Below are 19,711 nucleotides of genomic sequence, written 5' to 3' on the forward strand. Positions count from 1 at the left end.
AGGTGATAACAAATCGTTGAAGTCCAAGGATTTACTTTCCCCACTGAACATACCTTTCAAGAAGAGACCAACATATTTAACGCCGTATCCAAATATATGTCAAATAATTGATGATCCTTGTTCACGAAAACTTTTAGGTATCCTGCGCAATGGGAATCTCTTGAACACCATTAATATAAATAATAACGTGTATAAGGTCAATAATACTTGCCCATTTGACTCTTTGCTTCATAGTTTGTCAACCATGTTTGTTGATTATGACTCATACAGAAACTTCATAACTAACTCAGAAAACCCATTTTTGGGTGTTGTTAAGTATTTTGTGGAATTTGGGGCAAATCAAAACATGTACAGAAAGAGAGCTCAGTTGATACAGGAAAATTACACAAGCCACACACTTCTAGGTGGAATTACGAGTTTGGATGCAGAAGATTACATTGGCCATACAGTAGAATTGTTTTTAAAAGACATCCCCAGTTCAACAGAAATATCTACATGTCAAAATGTCACATGTAAAAACAACAAAGAACGATGCAATATCTTTTGGCCAATCAACACTAATGATGTAAAACATGGTTTTGAGCGTGCTATGCAAATTTCATCTAAGGTCATTAATAAACCATGTACACCCAACTGCAGCCAACGTACTACGATTATCTACAAACCAGGACCACATCTTATAATAGAGCCACGTGTTGGTTTACCGAGAAAGCAACGAATCTCTGAATTCCCCACTCAAGTGATCATATCAGATATACGTTATACATTAGGAGCCATTATAATGCATGTTCAAGGAAACCACTACATTTCATATTGTAGAAGAAAGGACAGTTGTTGGGAAGTTTACGACGACATGAGCTACTCTGTAAAAACGGTAGACCCACATAAACTATGTGGAAATGCAGAAGTTGTAATATATGTTAAAATGTAGCTTTTCCTGTTTACAGGTATAACAAATGAGTAAAGACAATCGCTCTTTAAAGAGTAGCTAAACTTTTAAGCAAGTTTACCTCTATTGTCTCCTCGGGCCTTGTTGTTATGACATTACTTAGTCCTGCAGCAGTACAGCGCTCCTGACCGCTGCATCGCACTCTGTCTCCCCAATGTCCACCAGATATTTCCTCTTGCTGGTGACTACATATGGAGTCACCCAAGATTGCACCAGAACTGATCAGAGCCTTCCTTTCCTTATTGCGAATCAGATTTCACAGGAAAAGGAAGCCTCCGATTGGGGCTGATGCCATCTTGGGTGACTACACATGTAGACACTTGCCAGAGAAAATATTGGGTGGATGTCAGGGAGACAGAGCAGGTGTGAATGGCAAGAACCATGGCTGATACCACAGTGTAGGAACACAAAACTGGCAGGACTAAGGTAAGTTAGAATGAGGGTGGGGAAGCCAATTGATTTAAACTGGTTTGAAAGTTTAGCTATTCTTTAAAACACTTCTTGTAAAGCTAAGGCTGGGGGTCAGGGGGGTTTCATTCAGCTCCTCTGTCAAAAATAAGAGGCTGAATACAACAAAACAAAGACTTTTGCTTCCCCGATAACTTGAATAAGGATACAAGCCTTCTGAACTGCTCGTACTAGAAATGTTAAGGCTGCTTTAAAATAGGGGGGTAAAAAAAAGGCTGCATGTAGGAAAAAAAAAAAGTGCTAATATTTTGAGCACTAGCAGTTCAGTAAGTTACTGTCCCCGTTCCAGCAAACAAGGAAGCAAACTATTATATTTGGTTCTGTCCAGCCTCTCCTTTGGACAGAGAAGCTGAATATAACTATACGATGTCCTTGTGAACTCAGCCTACGCTAAGTGCATTTACAGACCATTTTCATATACTGTAACTGAAACCAAACTAGATTTCAAAATTAGTTATATGTCAAAAGCAATAAGTAAAAAAAAAAAAAGAAAAAAAAAAAGAGGACTATCTGTTAATTCTCAAAGAGTAACTAAACTTTTCTATTTCATAAGTGGGCAGGGAGGGGGCATATATATTTACTTCTATATAGATGCAGGGTCTACAGATTCTGAAAGTGCCCCCAAGTTACACCGCCAACCATCCTCCGGATTTTTATTTCTTCAGCCGACTGGCTTAATCAGCCTGACTGACAAAAGGGAGAAAAGGGGAGAGCAATGTGACCGTGGTCCTAATTGGCTGGTTGCTGTTAGAGCTAGCAGCCAGCCAATCAGGAGTTTGGCCACAGTGCTAGCCATGCCCGTGATATCATGCAGATCATGGAAGAAAAGGAAATCTAGTGGACAGCTGTGGAAATTGTAAGGGGAAATTTGAAGGCACTTACAAGAGTCTTTAGACTCTGCATATAAATACAGTGCAGGTTAGTATGCAAATCTCAGTGGCTTTCACTGCCACACTGTACCAACCAAGAAGAAACAAAAAAATGTAAATTTGCATGGATTTCTACAGACAATACATGTAATACAAGTAATAACCCTCACATACCCCCATGTTAAGCAATAATGCCCCCAAAGTCAGTAATGTTGCCTTCGTTTTGCTCTCCTGTGTGTCCTGAGTCCCACTCCTCACCACCTGCTGCACAGCAATATGGCTTACATGGCAGCAGGAGCGAGTGGCTGCATGGAGCTCATCACCTACAGGAGGGCTGCTGCTGTCTGAGCTGATCCGACATCTGCAGTCTGGGTCCGGACGCTTAGGAGGCAGTGACACACAGCAGCGCTTGCCAAGCTCCTCACAGGCTGAGCACAGCTACAGCCTCTACTAGGAGCTAAGCCGGCCTCGGAGGAGCGTCCCGACCGCCACACACTTCTTTCTATCCAAAGACTGTTCCTCCATTCCTAAGTAGGGTTTTTGTATGAGTGGAGAAAAACTATAAGGGAAATGGAGATAAATTTATTCAAATATGTTTAATCATAGGATACCAATAATAATTTACAATACATATTCACGAAAGATGTAGGCTGTATCTAAAGAATAGAAGGACTGAAAATTCCCATGAGTGCCAAATAACTCAAACAAAGGAAAGAAGAAGAAGAACAGTAACGCCCCGGTGTTGGGGTGATAGTGTTCTTTCTTTTGTTTGAGTTACTTTGCACTCATGGGAATTTTCAGTCCTTCTCTTCTTTAGATACAGCCTACATCTTTCGTGAATATGTATTGTAAATTATTATTGGTATTCTATGAGATTAAACATTTGAATAAAATTATATCTAGTCACATTAGTAATTTTCTTTGTTTTTTGTATAATTCAAACACCGATAACTCAGGAACTTCGTCTAGATGTTAAAATGTACATGTTATATTTATATTACAGGGATTTACAGTCCTAAACTTTCAGGTTTTCACTGTTTAAATATCTATTTCTGTAAGGTATTACTTTTACTTGTGTTTTTGTACTAATAAGATTTATTTTTTTGATAATTAAATTGATTAAAAATGAGACCACATGAGGAGTTTTTGTTTAGTCTATGTACAGGCTTTTTTAACCCCTTGACGACCGCCCATTGACTTTTGCCAACGGGGCTAGCCGGGCCTTATTCATCCGCCATAGAGTTTTCACGTCGGGCGGGGAATGGCAGCCCCAGCTAGCCCCATCGGCAATCGCGGGATCCCAGCTGTCCTACTGTCAGCTGGGATCCCAACCCCCAAAAATTAAATATTTTAATATTTATTCCACACGGTAAACACCATAAAAAATTAAAAAAGCCATAATTTCTATTTTTTTCACTGTTTGAGTCACAAAAAAAGGCATAAAACGCGATTAAAAAATCGGATATACTCCAAAATGGTCCGAATAAGAACTACAACTCTTCCCGCAAAAAATGAGGCATCCCACAGCTCCGTAGTCAGACAAATAAAAGCGCTACGGGGCTGCGCATGCGGCGAGACCAAATCCTCTCCAATTATTTAAAAAAAAACATTTTACTTTTTAAAAGTAGTAAAAAGAAAAAAAATTACATAAATTTGGTTTCGGTGTGTCCGACCTGACACGGAGAATAAAGATATTCTGCTATTTTTACCGCACTGGAAACTAACTAAAAATAAAACTCAAAAAACATTAGCGTAATTAATTTTTTTTTAAATTTTGCCTCTCCTAAAAAATAAATAAAAGTTATACAAAACATTATATGCACTCCAAAGTGGTGCCAAGGAAAAATACAACTTGCTAGCTATGCAAAAAACAAGCCACCTGTACTTTGAAATTTGCCGATTTTTAAATGGATTCTGATAGATATTCGTTAGATCCGTTTGAGCAGCGGCGACTTCGACGGGGGCCAGTTGTGGGCAGCATCAGGACTTCACTGGCGATGTGTCATGGCGAGGAAGGGGGACAGTGTGCTGCGATGATTGCGAAGAGGCGAGCCTGTAGGCATCATGGGGGACGAGAATGACTGACTCGCTGACCGAACTTTCAGATTGTCCCACTCACTCACCACCTCCTCACTTCACTCTCTCTCTGTTGGTCTCCCCCAATTGGACCCCTCCTCTTCTCCATCTACACCTCAGGACCGCTGCTAAAATGGATCTAACGAATATCTATCAGAATCCATCCAAAAAACGGCAAATTTCAAATTAGGGGGGGCTAACCCGTACCTAACCCCCCACCTGACACCCCCAATATCTCGGGAACGAAAGGAGATCTAACGTTAATTTTTGCTGATCAAACGGGATCTAACGAATATCTATCAGAATCCATCCAAAAAACGACAAATTTCAAATTAGGGGGGGCTAACCCGTACCTAACCCCCCACCTGACACCCCCAATATTTCGGGAACAAAAGGAGATCTAACGTTAATTTTTGCTGATCAAACCAGATCTAACGAATATCTATCAGAATCCATCCAAAAAACGGCAAATTTCAAATTAGGGGGGACTAACCCGTACCTAACCCCCCACCTGACACCCCCAATATCTCGGGAACGAAAGGAGATCTAACGTTAATTTTTGCTGATCAAACCGGATCTAACGAATATCTATCAGAATCCATCCAAAAAACGGCAAATTTCAAATTAGGGGGGGCTAACCCGTACCTAACCCCCCACCTGACACCCCCAATATTTCGGGAACAAAAGGAGATCTAACGTTAATTTTTGCTGATCAAACGGGATCTAACGAATATCTATCAGAATCCATCCAAAAAACGACAAATTTCAAATTAGGGGGGCTAACCCGTACCTAACCCCCCACCTGACACCCCCAATATCTCGGGAACGAAAGGAGATCTAACGTTAATTTTTGCTGATCAAACCGGATCTAACGAATATCTATCAGAATCCATCCAAAAAACGGCAAATTTCAAATTAGGGGGGGCTAACCCGTACCTAACCCCCCACCTGACACCCCCAATATCTCGGGAACGAAAGGAGATCTAACGTTAATTTTTGCTGATCAAACGGGATCTAACGAATATCTATCAGAATCCATCCAAAAAACGGCAAATTTCAAATTAGGGGGGGCTAACCCGTACCTAACCCCCCACCTGACACCCCCAATATCTCGGGAACGAAAGGAGATCTAACGTTAATTTTTGCTGATCAAACCAGATCTAACGAATATCTATCAGAATCCATCCAAAAAACGGCAAATTTCAAATTAGGGGGGACTAACCCGTACCTAACCCCCCCACCTGACACCCCCAATATCTCGGGAACGAAAGGAGACCTAACGTTAGTTTTTGCTGATCAAACCGGATCTAACGAATATCTATCAGAATCCATCCAAAAAACGGCAAATTTCAAATTAGGGGGGGCTAACCCGTACCTAACCCCCCACCTGACACCCCCAATATTTCGGGAACAAAAGGAGATCTAACTTTAATTTTTGCTGATCAAATGGGATCTAACGAATATCTATCAGAATCCATCCAAAAAACGACAAATTTCAAATTAGGGGGGGCTAACCCGTACCTAACCCCCCACCTGACACCCCCAATATCTCGGGAACGAAAGGAGATCTAACGTTAATTTTTGCTGATCAAACCGGATCTAACGAATATCTATCAGAATCCATCCAAAAAACGGCAAATTTCAAATTAGGGGGGGCTAACCCGTACCTAACCCCCCACCTGACACCCCCAATATTTCGGGAACGAAAGGAGATCTAACGTTAATTTTTGCTGATCAAACCGGATCTAACGAATATCTATCAGAATCCATCCAAAAAACGGTAAATTTCAAATTAGGGGGGGCTAACCCGTACCTAACCCCCCACCTGACACCCCCAATATCTCGGGAACGAAAGGAGATCTAACGTTAATTTTTGCTGATCAAACCGGATCTAACGAATATCTATCAGAATCCATCCAAAAAACGGCAAATTTCAAATTAGGGGGGGCTAACCCGTACCTAACCCCCCACCTGACACCCCCAATATCTCGGGAACAAAAGGAGATCTAACTTTAATTTTTGCTGATCAAATGGGATCTAACAAATATCTATCAGAATCCATCCAAAAAACGACAAATTTCAAATTAGGGGGGGCTAACCCGTACCTAACCCCCCACCTGACACCCCCAATATCTCGGGAACGAAAGGAGATCTAACGTTAATTTTTGCTGATCAAACCAGATCTAACGAATATCTATCAGAATCCATCCAAAAAACGGCTTGTTTGAATTTGATCATTTAAATTTGATGTAGATAGATAATATATACAGTAGCTAGATAAATAATAAATAGATTGATAATAGATAGATAATAAATAGACAATAGGCTGATAATAGATAATAAATAGATAGATAATAGATTGATGATAGATATATAATAAATAGATAGATAATAGATTGATAATAGATATATAATAAATAGATAGATAATAGATTGATAATAGATAGATAATAAATAGATAGATAATAGATTGATAATAGATATATAATAAATAGATAGATAATAGATTGATAATAGATAGATAATAAATAGATAGATAATAGATTGATGTTAGATAGATAGATAAATAGATAGAGTGATGGTGTTTCCCTTGTGATAGTCTTATGACCGTGTCCCGGGTTTTGTCTTCCAGAATCGTCATCGCCACCATGAAGGCCTCACAACCGGAGAGGACGCCGCTGTTCAAGAAAGAGTCCAATGGCTGTGTGTACCGGACCCCCGCACTCCTCTACATCCCCGCGGAGAACATGTTCCTGGCGTTCGCGGAGAAGCGTGAGAGTGACGCTGAGGTGGACAGCCTGGTCATGAGGAGGGGCATCTACAAGACCGGATATGTGTCTGTAAGTTTACTGCAGATGTCTCATAGGCAGCGCCGGCGGTCACCCGTCATCTCACAAATGCCCGTCACCCTATTTGGTGTTTAGACTTTTTTAAGCAACTTTTTGGTTTTGCTTTATGGCGGAAAATAAAAACTGACACGGCTTTACAAACAGTCCCGATTAAGCATCTCCTACTGTTGTGTGTGTACACAGCACCTATACCAACTGATGTGTCACCATGGTAACATACAGGGCCAGGTGTAGACAAAGTGGGGCCCAGGGTAAATGTTTAAAGTGGAACCATAAATGCTCACGCATTGCTCCATCCATCACACAGAAACATATCGGCTGTGAAACGAGCGACAATATTGCAGTGAATTGAAGCTTGTTTCTCTGCCTCTTTACACTGCAGGATGAATGGCGGGCACGGAACCATCACTCATAGGTTCTGTCCACATGCAGTGTCAGGTCATCAGCAGCACATTCCCTGACCTGTTTACACCAATGTGCTGCCGAGAACTAGGATTTTTGTTCTGGAATAAAGAGTCCAATAAATCAGCAGCATTTTGCCTGTTCATTGGGTGATCGCCGACATGTTTACTCCAATGAACTTTCGTCTGCAATGATGGAATAAAAGACAAAATCATAGTGTATGTTACACACTTATGTATGTACACAGCACCACGTATACACATGTATATACACAGAGCACATATACACAGCACACAAATATGTATATAAATAGCACACAAATGTATAGAGTACACATGTATGCACAGGACACATACACACATGTATGCACAGGACACATACACACGTATGCACAGGACACATACACACATGTATACACAGGACACATACAAACATGTATGCACAGGGCACATACACACATGTATACACAGAGCACACACACACATGTATGCACAGAGCACACACACATGTATGCACAGGGCACATACACACATGTATACACAGAGCGCACACACACATGTATACACAGAGCACACACATGTATGCACAGGACACATACACACGTATGCACAGGACACATACACACATGTATACACAGGACACATACAAACATGTATGCACAGGGCACATACACACATGTATACACAGAGCACACACACACATGTATGCACAGAGCACACACACATGTATGCACAGGGCACATACACACATGTATACACAGAGCGCACACACACATGTATACACACAGCACACACATGTATGCACAGGGCACTTACACACATGTATGCACAGAGCACATACACACACGTATGCACAGAGCACATACACACACGTATACACAGAGCACATACACACACATGTATACACAGAGCACATACACGTATACACAAAGCACATACACACATGTATGCACAGAGCACATACACGTATACACAAAGCACATACACACATGTATGCACAGAGCACATACACGTATACACAAAGCACATACACACATGTATGCACAGAGCACACACACACATGTATACACAGAGCACACACACATGTATGCACAGGGCACATACACACATGTATACACAGAGCGCACACACACATGTATACACACAGCACACACATGTGTGCACAGGGCACTTACACACATGTATGCACAGAGCACATACACACACGTATACACAGAGCACATACACACACATGTATACACAGAGCACATACACGTATACACAAAGCACATACACACATGTATGCACAGAGCACATACACGTATACACAAAGCACATACACACATGTATGCACAGAGCACACACATGTATGCACAGAGCACATACACATGTATACACAGAGCACACACATGTATACACAGAGTACACACATACACATAGCTCATACGCACATGTATGCACAGGACACATACACACGTGTATGCACAGGACACATACACACATGTATGCACAGGACACATACACACATGTATGCACAGGGCACATACACGTATACACAAAGCACATACACACATGTATGCACAGAGCACACACATGTATGCACAGAGCACATACACATGTATACACAGAGCACACACATGTATACACAGAGTACACACATACACATAGCTCATACGCACATGTATGCACAGGACACATACACACGTGTATGCACAGGGCACATACACACATGTATGCACAGGACACATACACACATGTATGCACAGGGCACATACACATGTATGCACAGGGCACATACACAAATACACAAAGCACATACACACATGTATGCACAGAGCACACATACATGTATACACAGAACACACACATGTATACATAGAGTACACACATACACAGAGCACATACACACATGTATACACAGAGCACATACACACATGTATACACAGAACACATACACAAATGTATACACAGAGGACATACACATGTATACACAGAGCACACACACACATGTATACACAGAGCACATACACACATGTATGCACAGAGCACACACATGTATACACAGCACATACACGTATACACAGATCACACATACACATGTATACACAGAGCACATACACACATGTATACACAGAGCACATACACACACGTATACACAGAGCAAATACACACATGTATACACAGAGCACATACACACATGTATACACAGAGCACATACACACATGTATACACAGAGGACATACACACATGTATACACAGAGCACACACACATGTATACACAGAGCACACACACATGTATACACAGCACATACACGTATACACAGATCACACATACACATGTATACACAGAGCACATACACACATGTATACACAGAGCACATACACACATGTATACACAGAGCACATACACACATGTATACACAGAGCACACACACATGTATACACAGCACATACACACACGTATACACAGATCACACATACACATGTATACACAGAGCACATACACACATGTATGCACAGAGCACACACATGTATACACAGAGCACATACACACATGTATACACAGAGCACATACACACATGTATACACAGAGCACATACACACACGTATACACAGAGCACATACACACACGTATACACAGAGGACATACACACATGTATACACAGATCACACATACACATGTATACACAGAGCACATACACACATGTATGCACAGAGCACACACATGTATACACAGAGCACATACACACATGTATACACAGAGCACATACACACATGTATACACAGAGCACATACACACACGTATACACAGAGCACATACACACACGTATACACAGAGGACATACACACATGTTTACACAGAGCAAATACACACATGTATACACAGAGCACATATACACACGTATACACAGAGCACATACACACATGTATACACAGAGGACATACACACATGTATACACAGAGCACACACACATGTATACACAGCACATACACATATACACAGATCACACATACACATGTATACACAGAGCACATACACACATGTATACACAGAGCACATACACACATGTATACACAGAGCACATACACACATGTATACACAGAGCACATACACACATGTATACACAGAGCACACACACATGTATACACAGCACATACACACACGTATACACAGATCACACATACACATGTATACACAGAGCACATACACACATGTATGCACAGAGCACACACACATGTATACACAGAGCACACATACACAGAGCACACACACACGTATACACAGGGCTCACACATATACACAGAGTGCACACACATGTAGAGTGGCATGTAAATTTGGGCACTCCTGGTCAAAATTACTATTATTGTGAACAGTGAAGCAAGTTGAAGAGGAAATGATCTCTAAACGGCCTAAAGTTACAGATGACACATTTCCTTTGTATTTTAGGCACATATATTTTATCTTTTACTTTTAAAAAATTACAAAAATGAAAATGGGCCAATGCAAAAGTTTAGGCACCCTGCACGGTTAGTACCTAGAAAAAAAACACAAAAATTGAGCTTGATTTAAGTTGGTATACATGCAGCACAGAAACGCATGTCCGCTTTGGCCATAAAGCATACAAAACCTACAAGAAGCAAAATAAACATAACCCTACTGTAACCAAATAAGTAAGAAGCAAAAATGCATTTAGATAGCTCATGGTTCTTAGTAATACTGTATTTGATCAAAAATAGCATAAAAGCCATCCCACCATCAGCAAAGTGACCCTGATCTGGACAGTTCTACACTGTCTAATATTAAAAACTTTACCATGTGTCAGAGCTGACCTCAGTGTGTGAACAAGGGCAGACAAAAGGCCCGGGTCTCGACCTGTGGACACTAGTCTAGGGAAGACTTTAAATGTTATTAGTACCTAGTAGCACCCCCTTTTGCCACTATCACAGCTTGTAAATGCTTTTTGTACCCAGGCAAGAGTCTTTCAGTTCCTGTCTGAGGGATTTTCCTCCATTCTTCCTTGGAGAATTCCTCCGGTTCTGTGAGATTCCTGGGCCATCTTCCATCCTCTGCTATTTTGAGGTCTAGACACAGATTTTCAATGATGTTCAGATCAGGGGACTGTGAGGGCCATTGTAAATCCTTCATCTTGCGCCTTTTGAGCTTGTCTATTGTGGATTGAAATCTTGCCAAATCAGACAAGGAGATTTTCTGGATGTGTTTTCTCATTTTGACTCTCATAGTTGTGGTCTACCTATGATGTCAATTACAGGCCTCTCTCATCTTTTTAAGTGGGAGAACTTGCACAATTGGTGGCTGACTAAATCCTTTTTTTCCCCACTGTACGTTCCTACACTATAGAGGACAGCCTGTCTACTCTTGTTCAGTTCATCTAGGCTCCTGCAGGGTACAGGACCTTTTCAGGGTACAGGACCTTTGGTAAGATGATGGTCACATGATGTTAAAAGAGTAGTAGGATTTCTGTTGACATCAGAAACTGCCCTGATAATCTATCCAGTTTCTGTTCGTAATTGATGGGGGCCCTTATTGTGATGGAGGCCCTGGGCAGTTGCCTAGTTTCTTTTGCGGCTACACCCAAGGGTAACAGACCAAGAAACCGCCCTGTGTATAGTCTCCATTAGCACTTGTGTTATTCTGCTCCATCTCAGAGGATGTAGTGGCGTATACATCTGTACCGGAGTCCACACACACCTCCGAATGACGGAAAGTTCAAAAAAAAGTTCCGGGTCTTAGAAAATGACAACATAAACACATTTGCCACTACTCTCACCCGTCCCTCTAATAAAATTTACTTTTTGTGACTGTTTACCAAGTCAGCGGCTCATACACATCCCTAAAATGCCCACTTTTATACTCACTTTCCAAAGTGCAGAGTGTTGTGAAATAGTAAAAAGTTGCACATTTTTGCCCCTAATATGTGTGAATTTTTGACAATAAAAAAAAAACTGGAACAAAGAAGTCACAATATATATTTTCAGTTTGTTATTCCATATTTCTTTTCTCAAGACCTCCGCTTGCTGTTAGTGAATTGAACTATTCTTGTTTATAGGCTAAAATGCTTTTCTTAAGGGGTCGAATGATAGCGTGGTGTGAAGTCAAGTTTGTAAAGTAAAATTCCGATCATCAAGCACATGACAATCTGGAACCTCCGATGGTCAAAATAAGAGCCCAGTAGTAAAAGGACTGGGGGGGGGGGGAGTGACCAGGGTTAATGGAAATGGGGAATTTATTAGATTACTCTCAAGGGTCCTCTTAGCTTTCAAAGATCACAGAATGGACACCTTAATAATGCAAACTGCAGACCAACATCCTGGATATAGACACCCCAGACCAGCCCCGAAAACAAATACAGACCACCGATACATACAGACCGATAAAACACACAGTACATACAGTATCCCAGACCTGTCGCCTTTCAGACCGGACTCCTAAGTAAATTTAGACCCCAAACCAGACCTCAACATTTATGGAGACCTCAGTCCAAATATCCTAATTAAATATAGACCTCCGACTACACATCAGATGACTAATTGCATAACTCCAGACCAGGACTTTCAGTAAATACAGACCCCATACCAGGTCTCTAAATAAATACAAACCCTATGAATATCATAACCCCAAACCCTAAATAACTACCAACCCCATTAATAAATACAAACCAAAAACAAATACAGACCTCAGACCAGCCCCTTAAAATAAATACAGACACCAGTCCGGCGCAGTAAATTCCGTACCTTTAAATCCTAGACCAGACCCATAAAAATAAGCAAACCTGATAGACCAGACAACTTAGTAAATCTGCAAACCAGAATTTATAAGGCCCAACACCAGTAAATATCGATTCCTGATGAGATCCTGACATTTTTAGTGACCTTAGACCCATAATTATATACTGACACTTGTCTAGTTCATTCAATAAATACAGACCAGAAACTAGACCCCCAAAACATGCAAAATACAAGCCGCGGAGACACCATCATATGTTTCTCATTGCAAGCAATGACTAGCCAGGTCTTTCCCCGGGAAGGAACAACCACGGGAAGGGCAGTCTTTTCCTTATGTGCACTGTTTAGATTTGGTGTTAGAGACTCACAATATCTATCCTTGGCGTTGGGTTGTGAGCTTATCTGCTTTGGCCAAAATAGTAACTAATACCCCATATCTATTTATCTTTTTGCACTTTTTATCATTTTTGCAGGATGCAGCTAGAGCCCTTCATGTTGGCTTGGTTTTTCTGTGTGATGCATGTATACAGTGCTGAGCAGCCCGTCTGTTAATACTATGGGCGTCATCAATAGGCTGTTCAGACACTTTTGCATCACACCTATCAGTGTGACTTATGTCTCATGCAAGCCCTATTTGTGTGCATTTTTTTCCCACTAGGCAGCCAGACCATATTGGGTTACTGGCTGTCCTCATCAGTGGTTTGCACCTGTGCTGCCCCAGCCTTTATCAATGGGGCTCTGCTGCATCCTGCCAGTGCATCAGTCAGGGTTTGGTGAGTTACCTTTCAAATGATGTATTTTCATTCATGACGGCCCCTCAGGATACTCAGATCTTGCTGATTACAAGGATGCTAATACATTTGCAATCCTCTTTGAGAGTGGAGCTGAGGCGCCTGACGAGGAGATCAACTTCTGTCTGTTTACTGTGGAAGATGTCCTGGAAAATATCAACAAGAAGAAAAGTCTGTTTGCCATGTTCAGGAAGTGACCATATCAAGATCCCAAGGGCGTTCTACCATAAAATAAAATCCTTAAAAATGTAAGAATCGGAGACATCTATCTGTCAAGTGAACGAAAAATCTTGTATTTTAGAAATGTTATCAGTTATAGCTGGGTGACAACCAATATGACTGCCATTTCTTGGGAATGCCCCAACCTAGCATACATCAATACATGTCACAATGAAAACATGTCCTCTAATGGACCCCATACTGGATACGCGACACTCGGGCCCAATAAATTCAAATTAACATACATCTAATCCAATACTGACCCGAATCCAGAATCCCCAAACATAGGAACTTCAAAAAAAGAGTCCCAACAACACCCCCTACATAAATTCAGCTACCAGACTTAAATAAATATAGAAGTAGACCAGACACCTAAATAAATACAGGCCCCCAAACCCTAAAAATATACAGGCCTTACACCAGACCCCTAAATAAATTCAGCCACCACGCATGTAAATAAATATAGGTCCCAGACCAGACCCCTCGATACAGATCACAAACCAGACCCCCTAAATAAATACATAACTAGACAAGAGCCATAAATAAATGCAGACCCCTAACCAGACCCATTAGTAAGTATAGTACTAAATCGGAGCCCTAAATAAATACATCAGATCGAATAAGTAAATGCAGACCCAAAACAATTAGACTCCAGAAGAGACCCCTAAATAATTACAGACCGAAGACCAGACCTCCCAAAAAACGCGGTCCAAACTCAGACCTCATCAATAAATGCAGACCTCAGACCTTACACCTGAACCAACTAGACCAGACCCCTAAATACACACCTAAGACCAGGCCCCTCAATAAATTCAAACCCCTAAATAAATACCGGACCCCAGTATGTCTAGTCTGCACCCAAGTATAGCTAGGTGTCGGCCATATTAGTTGTCTCCATCTTTGCCAGAGTTATATTGGTTATGTAGCGATACATTAGTGACTGGTTTTTCAGGAGTTCGGGTTGATATTCCCTGTGGGAGCCCTCTTGATTGTCTCCCAGCTTTCCCACAGACAGATATCATGAATTTCCTGAGTAGAATTTTAAGAAAATGACAGAAGACAAAGAGCCGAGAATATAAATTTGTGATCTAATGATTTTTCTGTGAATTGTTTTAAATCAAAAAGGGAGAAAAATATGTCTGACAGTCACTGTGAAAGCAAAATGAAAAGTCGACTTCAATTCTAAACTCCTGTGGTAAAATGAAAGATCAAATCTGATTGGTTGCTGTGGGCAATCGGAATCTCCTCTGAGCTTGGGAACGCGGACTGATTGGTGGAGCAGCTGTCTACAACAACCAACCACAGTTTAGCTTTCAGTTTCCCATTGCAGCAGCATCTGATTGGTTGTCAAGGCCATGATTTTGTGTACTGGTGTATATATATATATATATATATATATATATATATAAATATACAGTTGTGCTCAAAAGTTTACACACCCCGGCAGAATTTTTGCTTTCTTGGCCATTTTTTTTAAAGAGAATATGAATGATAATCCCAAACCTTTTCCTCCACTTATGGTTAGTGGTTGGGTGAAGTATTTGTTGTCAATCTACTGTGTTTTCTCTTTTTAAATCATAATGACAATCCAAAACATCCAAATGACCCTGATCAAAAGTTCACATACCCCATTTCTTAATACCATGTATTGCCCCCTCTAACATCAATGACAGCTTGAAGTCTTTTGTGGTAGTTGTGGATGAGGTTCTTTATTTTCTCAGATGGTAAAGCTACCCACTCTTCTTGACAAAAAGCCTCCAGTTCCTGTAAATTCCTGGGCTGTCTAGCATGAACTGCGCACTTGAAATCTCCCCAGAGTGACTCATTGATATTGAGGTCAGGAGACTGAGATGGCCACTCCAGAACCTTCACTTTGTTCTACTCTAGCCAACCAATGACAGGTCGACTTGGCCTTGTGTTTTGGATCGTTGTCATGTTGGAATGTCTAAGTCCGTCCCATTCACAGCTTCTGGACTGAGGATTGCAAATTTGCCTCCAGTATTTTCTGATAAAATGCTGCATTCATCTTTCCTTCAACTTTGACCAAGTTTCCTGTGCCTTTGTAGCGCACACATCCCCAAAACATCAGTGATCCACCTCCATGCATTACAGTAAGAATGGTGTTCCTTTTATCATAGGCCTTGTTGACCTCTCTCTAAATGTAACATTTATGGTTGTGGCCAAAAAGTTAAATTTTGGTCGCACCACTCCAAATTACCTTGTTCCAGTTTTGAGGCTTGTCTCTGTGCTGTTTTGAGTATTCTAGGCGAGATACTCTGTGTTAGGAACGGCGGAACGCACTAAATAAAAATAATAATATAGTGCGTTCGCCGCTCGGGGTCCACCATGCAGTAGATGATATGACTGCTGCTAAGTGGTGGCAGGCAAGCAATATGGCGGAGATGCGCACGTGGGTTAACCCCTTCACCCCCAAGGGTGGTTTGCACGTTCATGACCGGGCCAATTTTTACAATTCTGACCACTGTACCTTTATGAGGTCATAACTCTCGAACGCTTCCATGGATCCTGGTGATTCTGACATTGTTTTCTCGTGACATATTGTACTTCATGATAGTGGTAAAATTTCATTCAAATAACTTGCGTTTATTTGTGAGAAAAACGGAAATTTGGCGAAAATTTTGAAAATTTCGCAATTTTCCAACTTTGAATTTTTATGCCCTTAAATCACAGAGATACGGCACACAAAAAACTTGATAACTAACATTTCCCACATGTTTACTTTACATCAGCACAATTTTGGAACCAAAATTTTTTTTTGTTAGGAAGTTATAAGGGTTAAAAGTTGACCAGCGATTTCTCATTTTTACAACACCATTTTATTTTTAGGACCACATCACATTTGAAGCCACTTTGAGGGGTCTATATGATAGAAAATACCCAAAAGTGACACCATTCTAAAAACTGCACCCCTTAAGGTGCTCAAAACCACATTCAAGAAGTTTATTAACCCTTTAGGTGCGTCACAGGAATTTTTTTGAATATTTAAAAAAAAATGAACATCTAACTTTTTTTCATAAAAAAAATACTTCAGGTTCAATTTTTTTTATTTTACCAAGGGTAACAGGAGAAATTGAACTGCAAAAGTTATTGTGCAATTTGTCCTGAGTACGCAGATACCTGATATGTGGGGGGGAACGACTGTTTCGGCGCATGGCAGAGCTCAGAATGGAAGGAGCGCCGTTTGACTTTTTCAATGCAAAATTGGCTGGAATTCAGATTGGACCCCATGTCACGTTTGGAGAGTCCCTGATGTACCTAAACAGTGGAAACCCCCTACAAGTGACCCCATTTTGGAAACTAGACCCCCCAAGGAACTTATCTAGATATGTGGTGAGAACTTTGAACCCACAAGGGCTTTACAGAAGTTTATAACGTACAGCGGTACAATTAAAAAATCATATTTTTTCCACAAAAATGATCTTTTCACCCCAATTTTTATTTTCCCAAGGGTAGCAGGACCCTAAAAGTTATTGTGCAATTTGTCCTGAGTATGCTGATACCCCACATGTGGAGGTAAACCACTATTTGGGCGCATGGCAGAGCTCGGAAGGGAAGCAGCGCCATTTGACGTTTTTGGCTGGAATTGAGATCGGACACCATGTCGCGTTTGGAAAACCCCTGATGTACCAAAACAGTGGAAACCCCCCACAAATGACACCATTTTGGAAACTAGACCCCCTAAGGAACTTATCTAGATGTGTGGTGAGAACTTTGAACCCCCATGGGCTTCACAGAAGTTTATAACATAAAGCCATACAATTAAAAAATCATATTTTTTCCACAAAAATGATCTTTTCACCCTCAATTCTTATTTTTCCAAGGGTAACAGGACCCTAAAAGTTATTGTGCAATTTGTCCTGAGTACGCTGATACCCCACATGTGGGGGTAAACCACTATTTGGGCGCATGGCAGAGCTCGGAAGGGAAGCAGCGCCATTTGACGTTTTTGGCTGGAATTGAGATCGGACACCATGTCGCGTTTGGAAAACTCCTGATGTACCAAAACAGTGGAACCCCCCCACAAATGACACCATTTTGGAAACTAGACCCCCTAAGGAACTTATCTAGATGTGTGGTGAGCACTTTGACCCCCCCCAGTGCTTCACAGAAGTTTACAACGCCCGGGCGTGAAAATAAAAAATTCGTATTTTTTCCACAAACATGATCTTTTAGTCACCATTTTTTTATTTTCCCAAGGGTACCAGGAGAAATTGGACCCCAAAAGTTGTTGTCCAATTTGTCCTGAGTATGCTGATACCCCATATGTGGGAGAAAACTACTGTATGGGCACACGTCGGGGCTCGGAAGGGAAGTAGTGACGTTTTGGAATGCAGACTTTGATGGAATGGTCTGCGGGTGTCATGTTGCCTTTGGAGAGCCCCTAATGTACCTAAACAGTGGAAACCCCCCACAAATGACACCATTTTGTAAACTAGACCCCCCAAGGAACTTATCTAGATGTGTGGTGAGCACTTTGACCCCCCCAGTGCTTCACAGAAGTTTACAACGCCCGGGCGTGAAAATAAAAAATTCGTATTTTTTCCACAAACATGATCTTTTAGTCACCATTTTTTTATTTTCCCAAGGGTACCAGGAGAAATTGGACCCCAAAAGTTGTTGTCCAATTTGTCCTGAGTACGCTGCTACCCCATATGTGGGAGAAAATTACTGTATGGGCACACGTCGGGGCTCGGAAGGGAAGTAGTGACGTTTTGGAATGCAGACTTTGATGGAATGGTCTGCGGGTGTCATGTTGCCTTTGGAGAGCCCCTAATGTACCTAAACAGTGGAAACCCCCCACAAATGACACCATTTTGTAAACTAGACCCCCCAAGGAACTTATCTAGATGTGTGGTGAGCACTTTGACCCCCCCAGTGCTTCACAGAAGTTTACAACGCCCGGGCGTGAAAATAAAAAATTCGTATTTTTTCCACAAACATGATCTTTTAGTCACCATTTTTTTATTTTCCCAAGGGTACCAGGAGAAATTGGACCCCAAAAGTTGTTGTCCAATTTGTCCTGAGTACGCTGACACCCCATATGTGGGAGAAAACTACTGTATGGGCACACGTCGGGGCTCGGAAGGGAAGTAGTGACGTTTTGGAATGCAGACTTTGATGGAATGGTCTGCGGGTGTCATGTTGCCTTTGGAGAGCCCCTAATGTACCTAAACAGTGGAAACCCCCCACAAATGACACCATTTTGTAAACTAGACCCCCCAAGGAACTTATCTAGATGTGTGGTGAGCACTTTGACCCCCCCAGTGATTCACAGAAGTTTACAACGCCCGGGCGTGAAAATAAAAAATTCGTATTTTTTCCACAAACATGATCTTTTAGTCAC

At 41.3% G+C, this 19,711-nt stretch overlaps 1 protein-coding gene across 3 annotated transcripts in view; it reads left to right on the forward strand.

Annotated features, from left to right (window-relative positions):
• Positions 1 to 19,711, forward strand: part of LOC141048341 (sialidase-3-like) — a 75,361-nt gene that overhangs the window by 18,304 nt on the left and 37,346 nt on the right. For 2 of the 3 annotated variants that reach the window (XR_012220031.1, XM_073543823.1), the window contains exon 2: positions 6,995 to 7,202. Coding sequence is in view for 2 of the 3 variants with exons in the window: in XM_073543823.1 (XP_073399924.1) it covers positions 6,995 to 7,202 (208 nt within the window). In the remaining variant the exon portion in view is untranslated. Of the gene's footprint in view, positions 1 to 6,994; positions 7,356 to 19,711 lie in introns of those variants that run through there. The other variant, XM_073543822.1, reaches the window with a different exon arrangement.

Source organism: Dendrobates tinctorius, unplaced genomic scaffold (assembly GCF_039654945.1).
Source record: "Dendrobates tinctorius isolate UK_male_01 unplaced genomic scaffold, ASM3965494v1 ptg000134l, whole genome shotgun sequence".
NCBI lineage: Eukaryota > Metazoa > Chordata > Amphibia > Anura > Dendrobatidae > Dendrobates > Dendrobates tinctorius.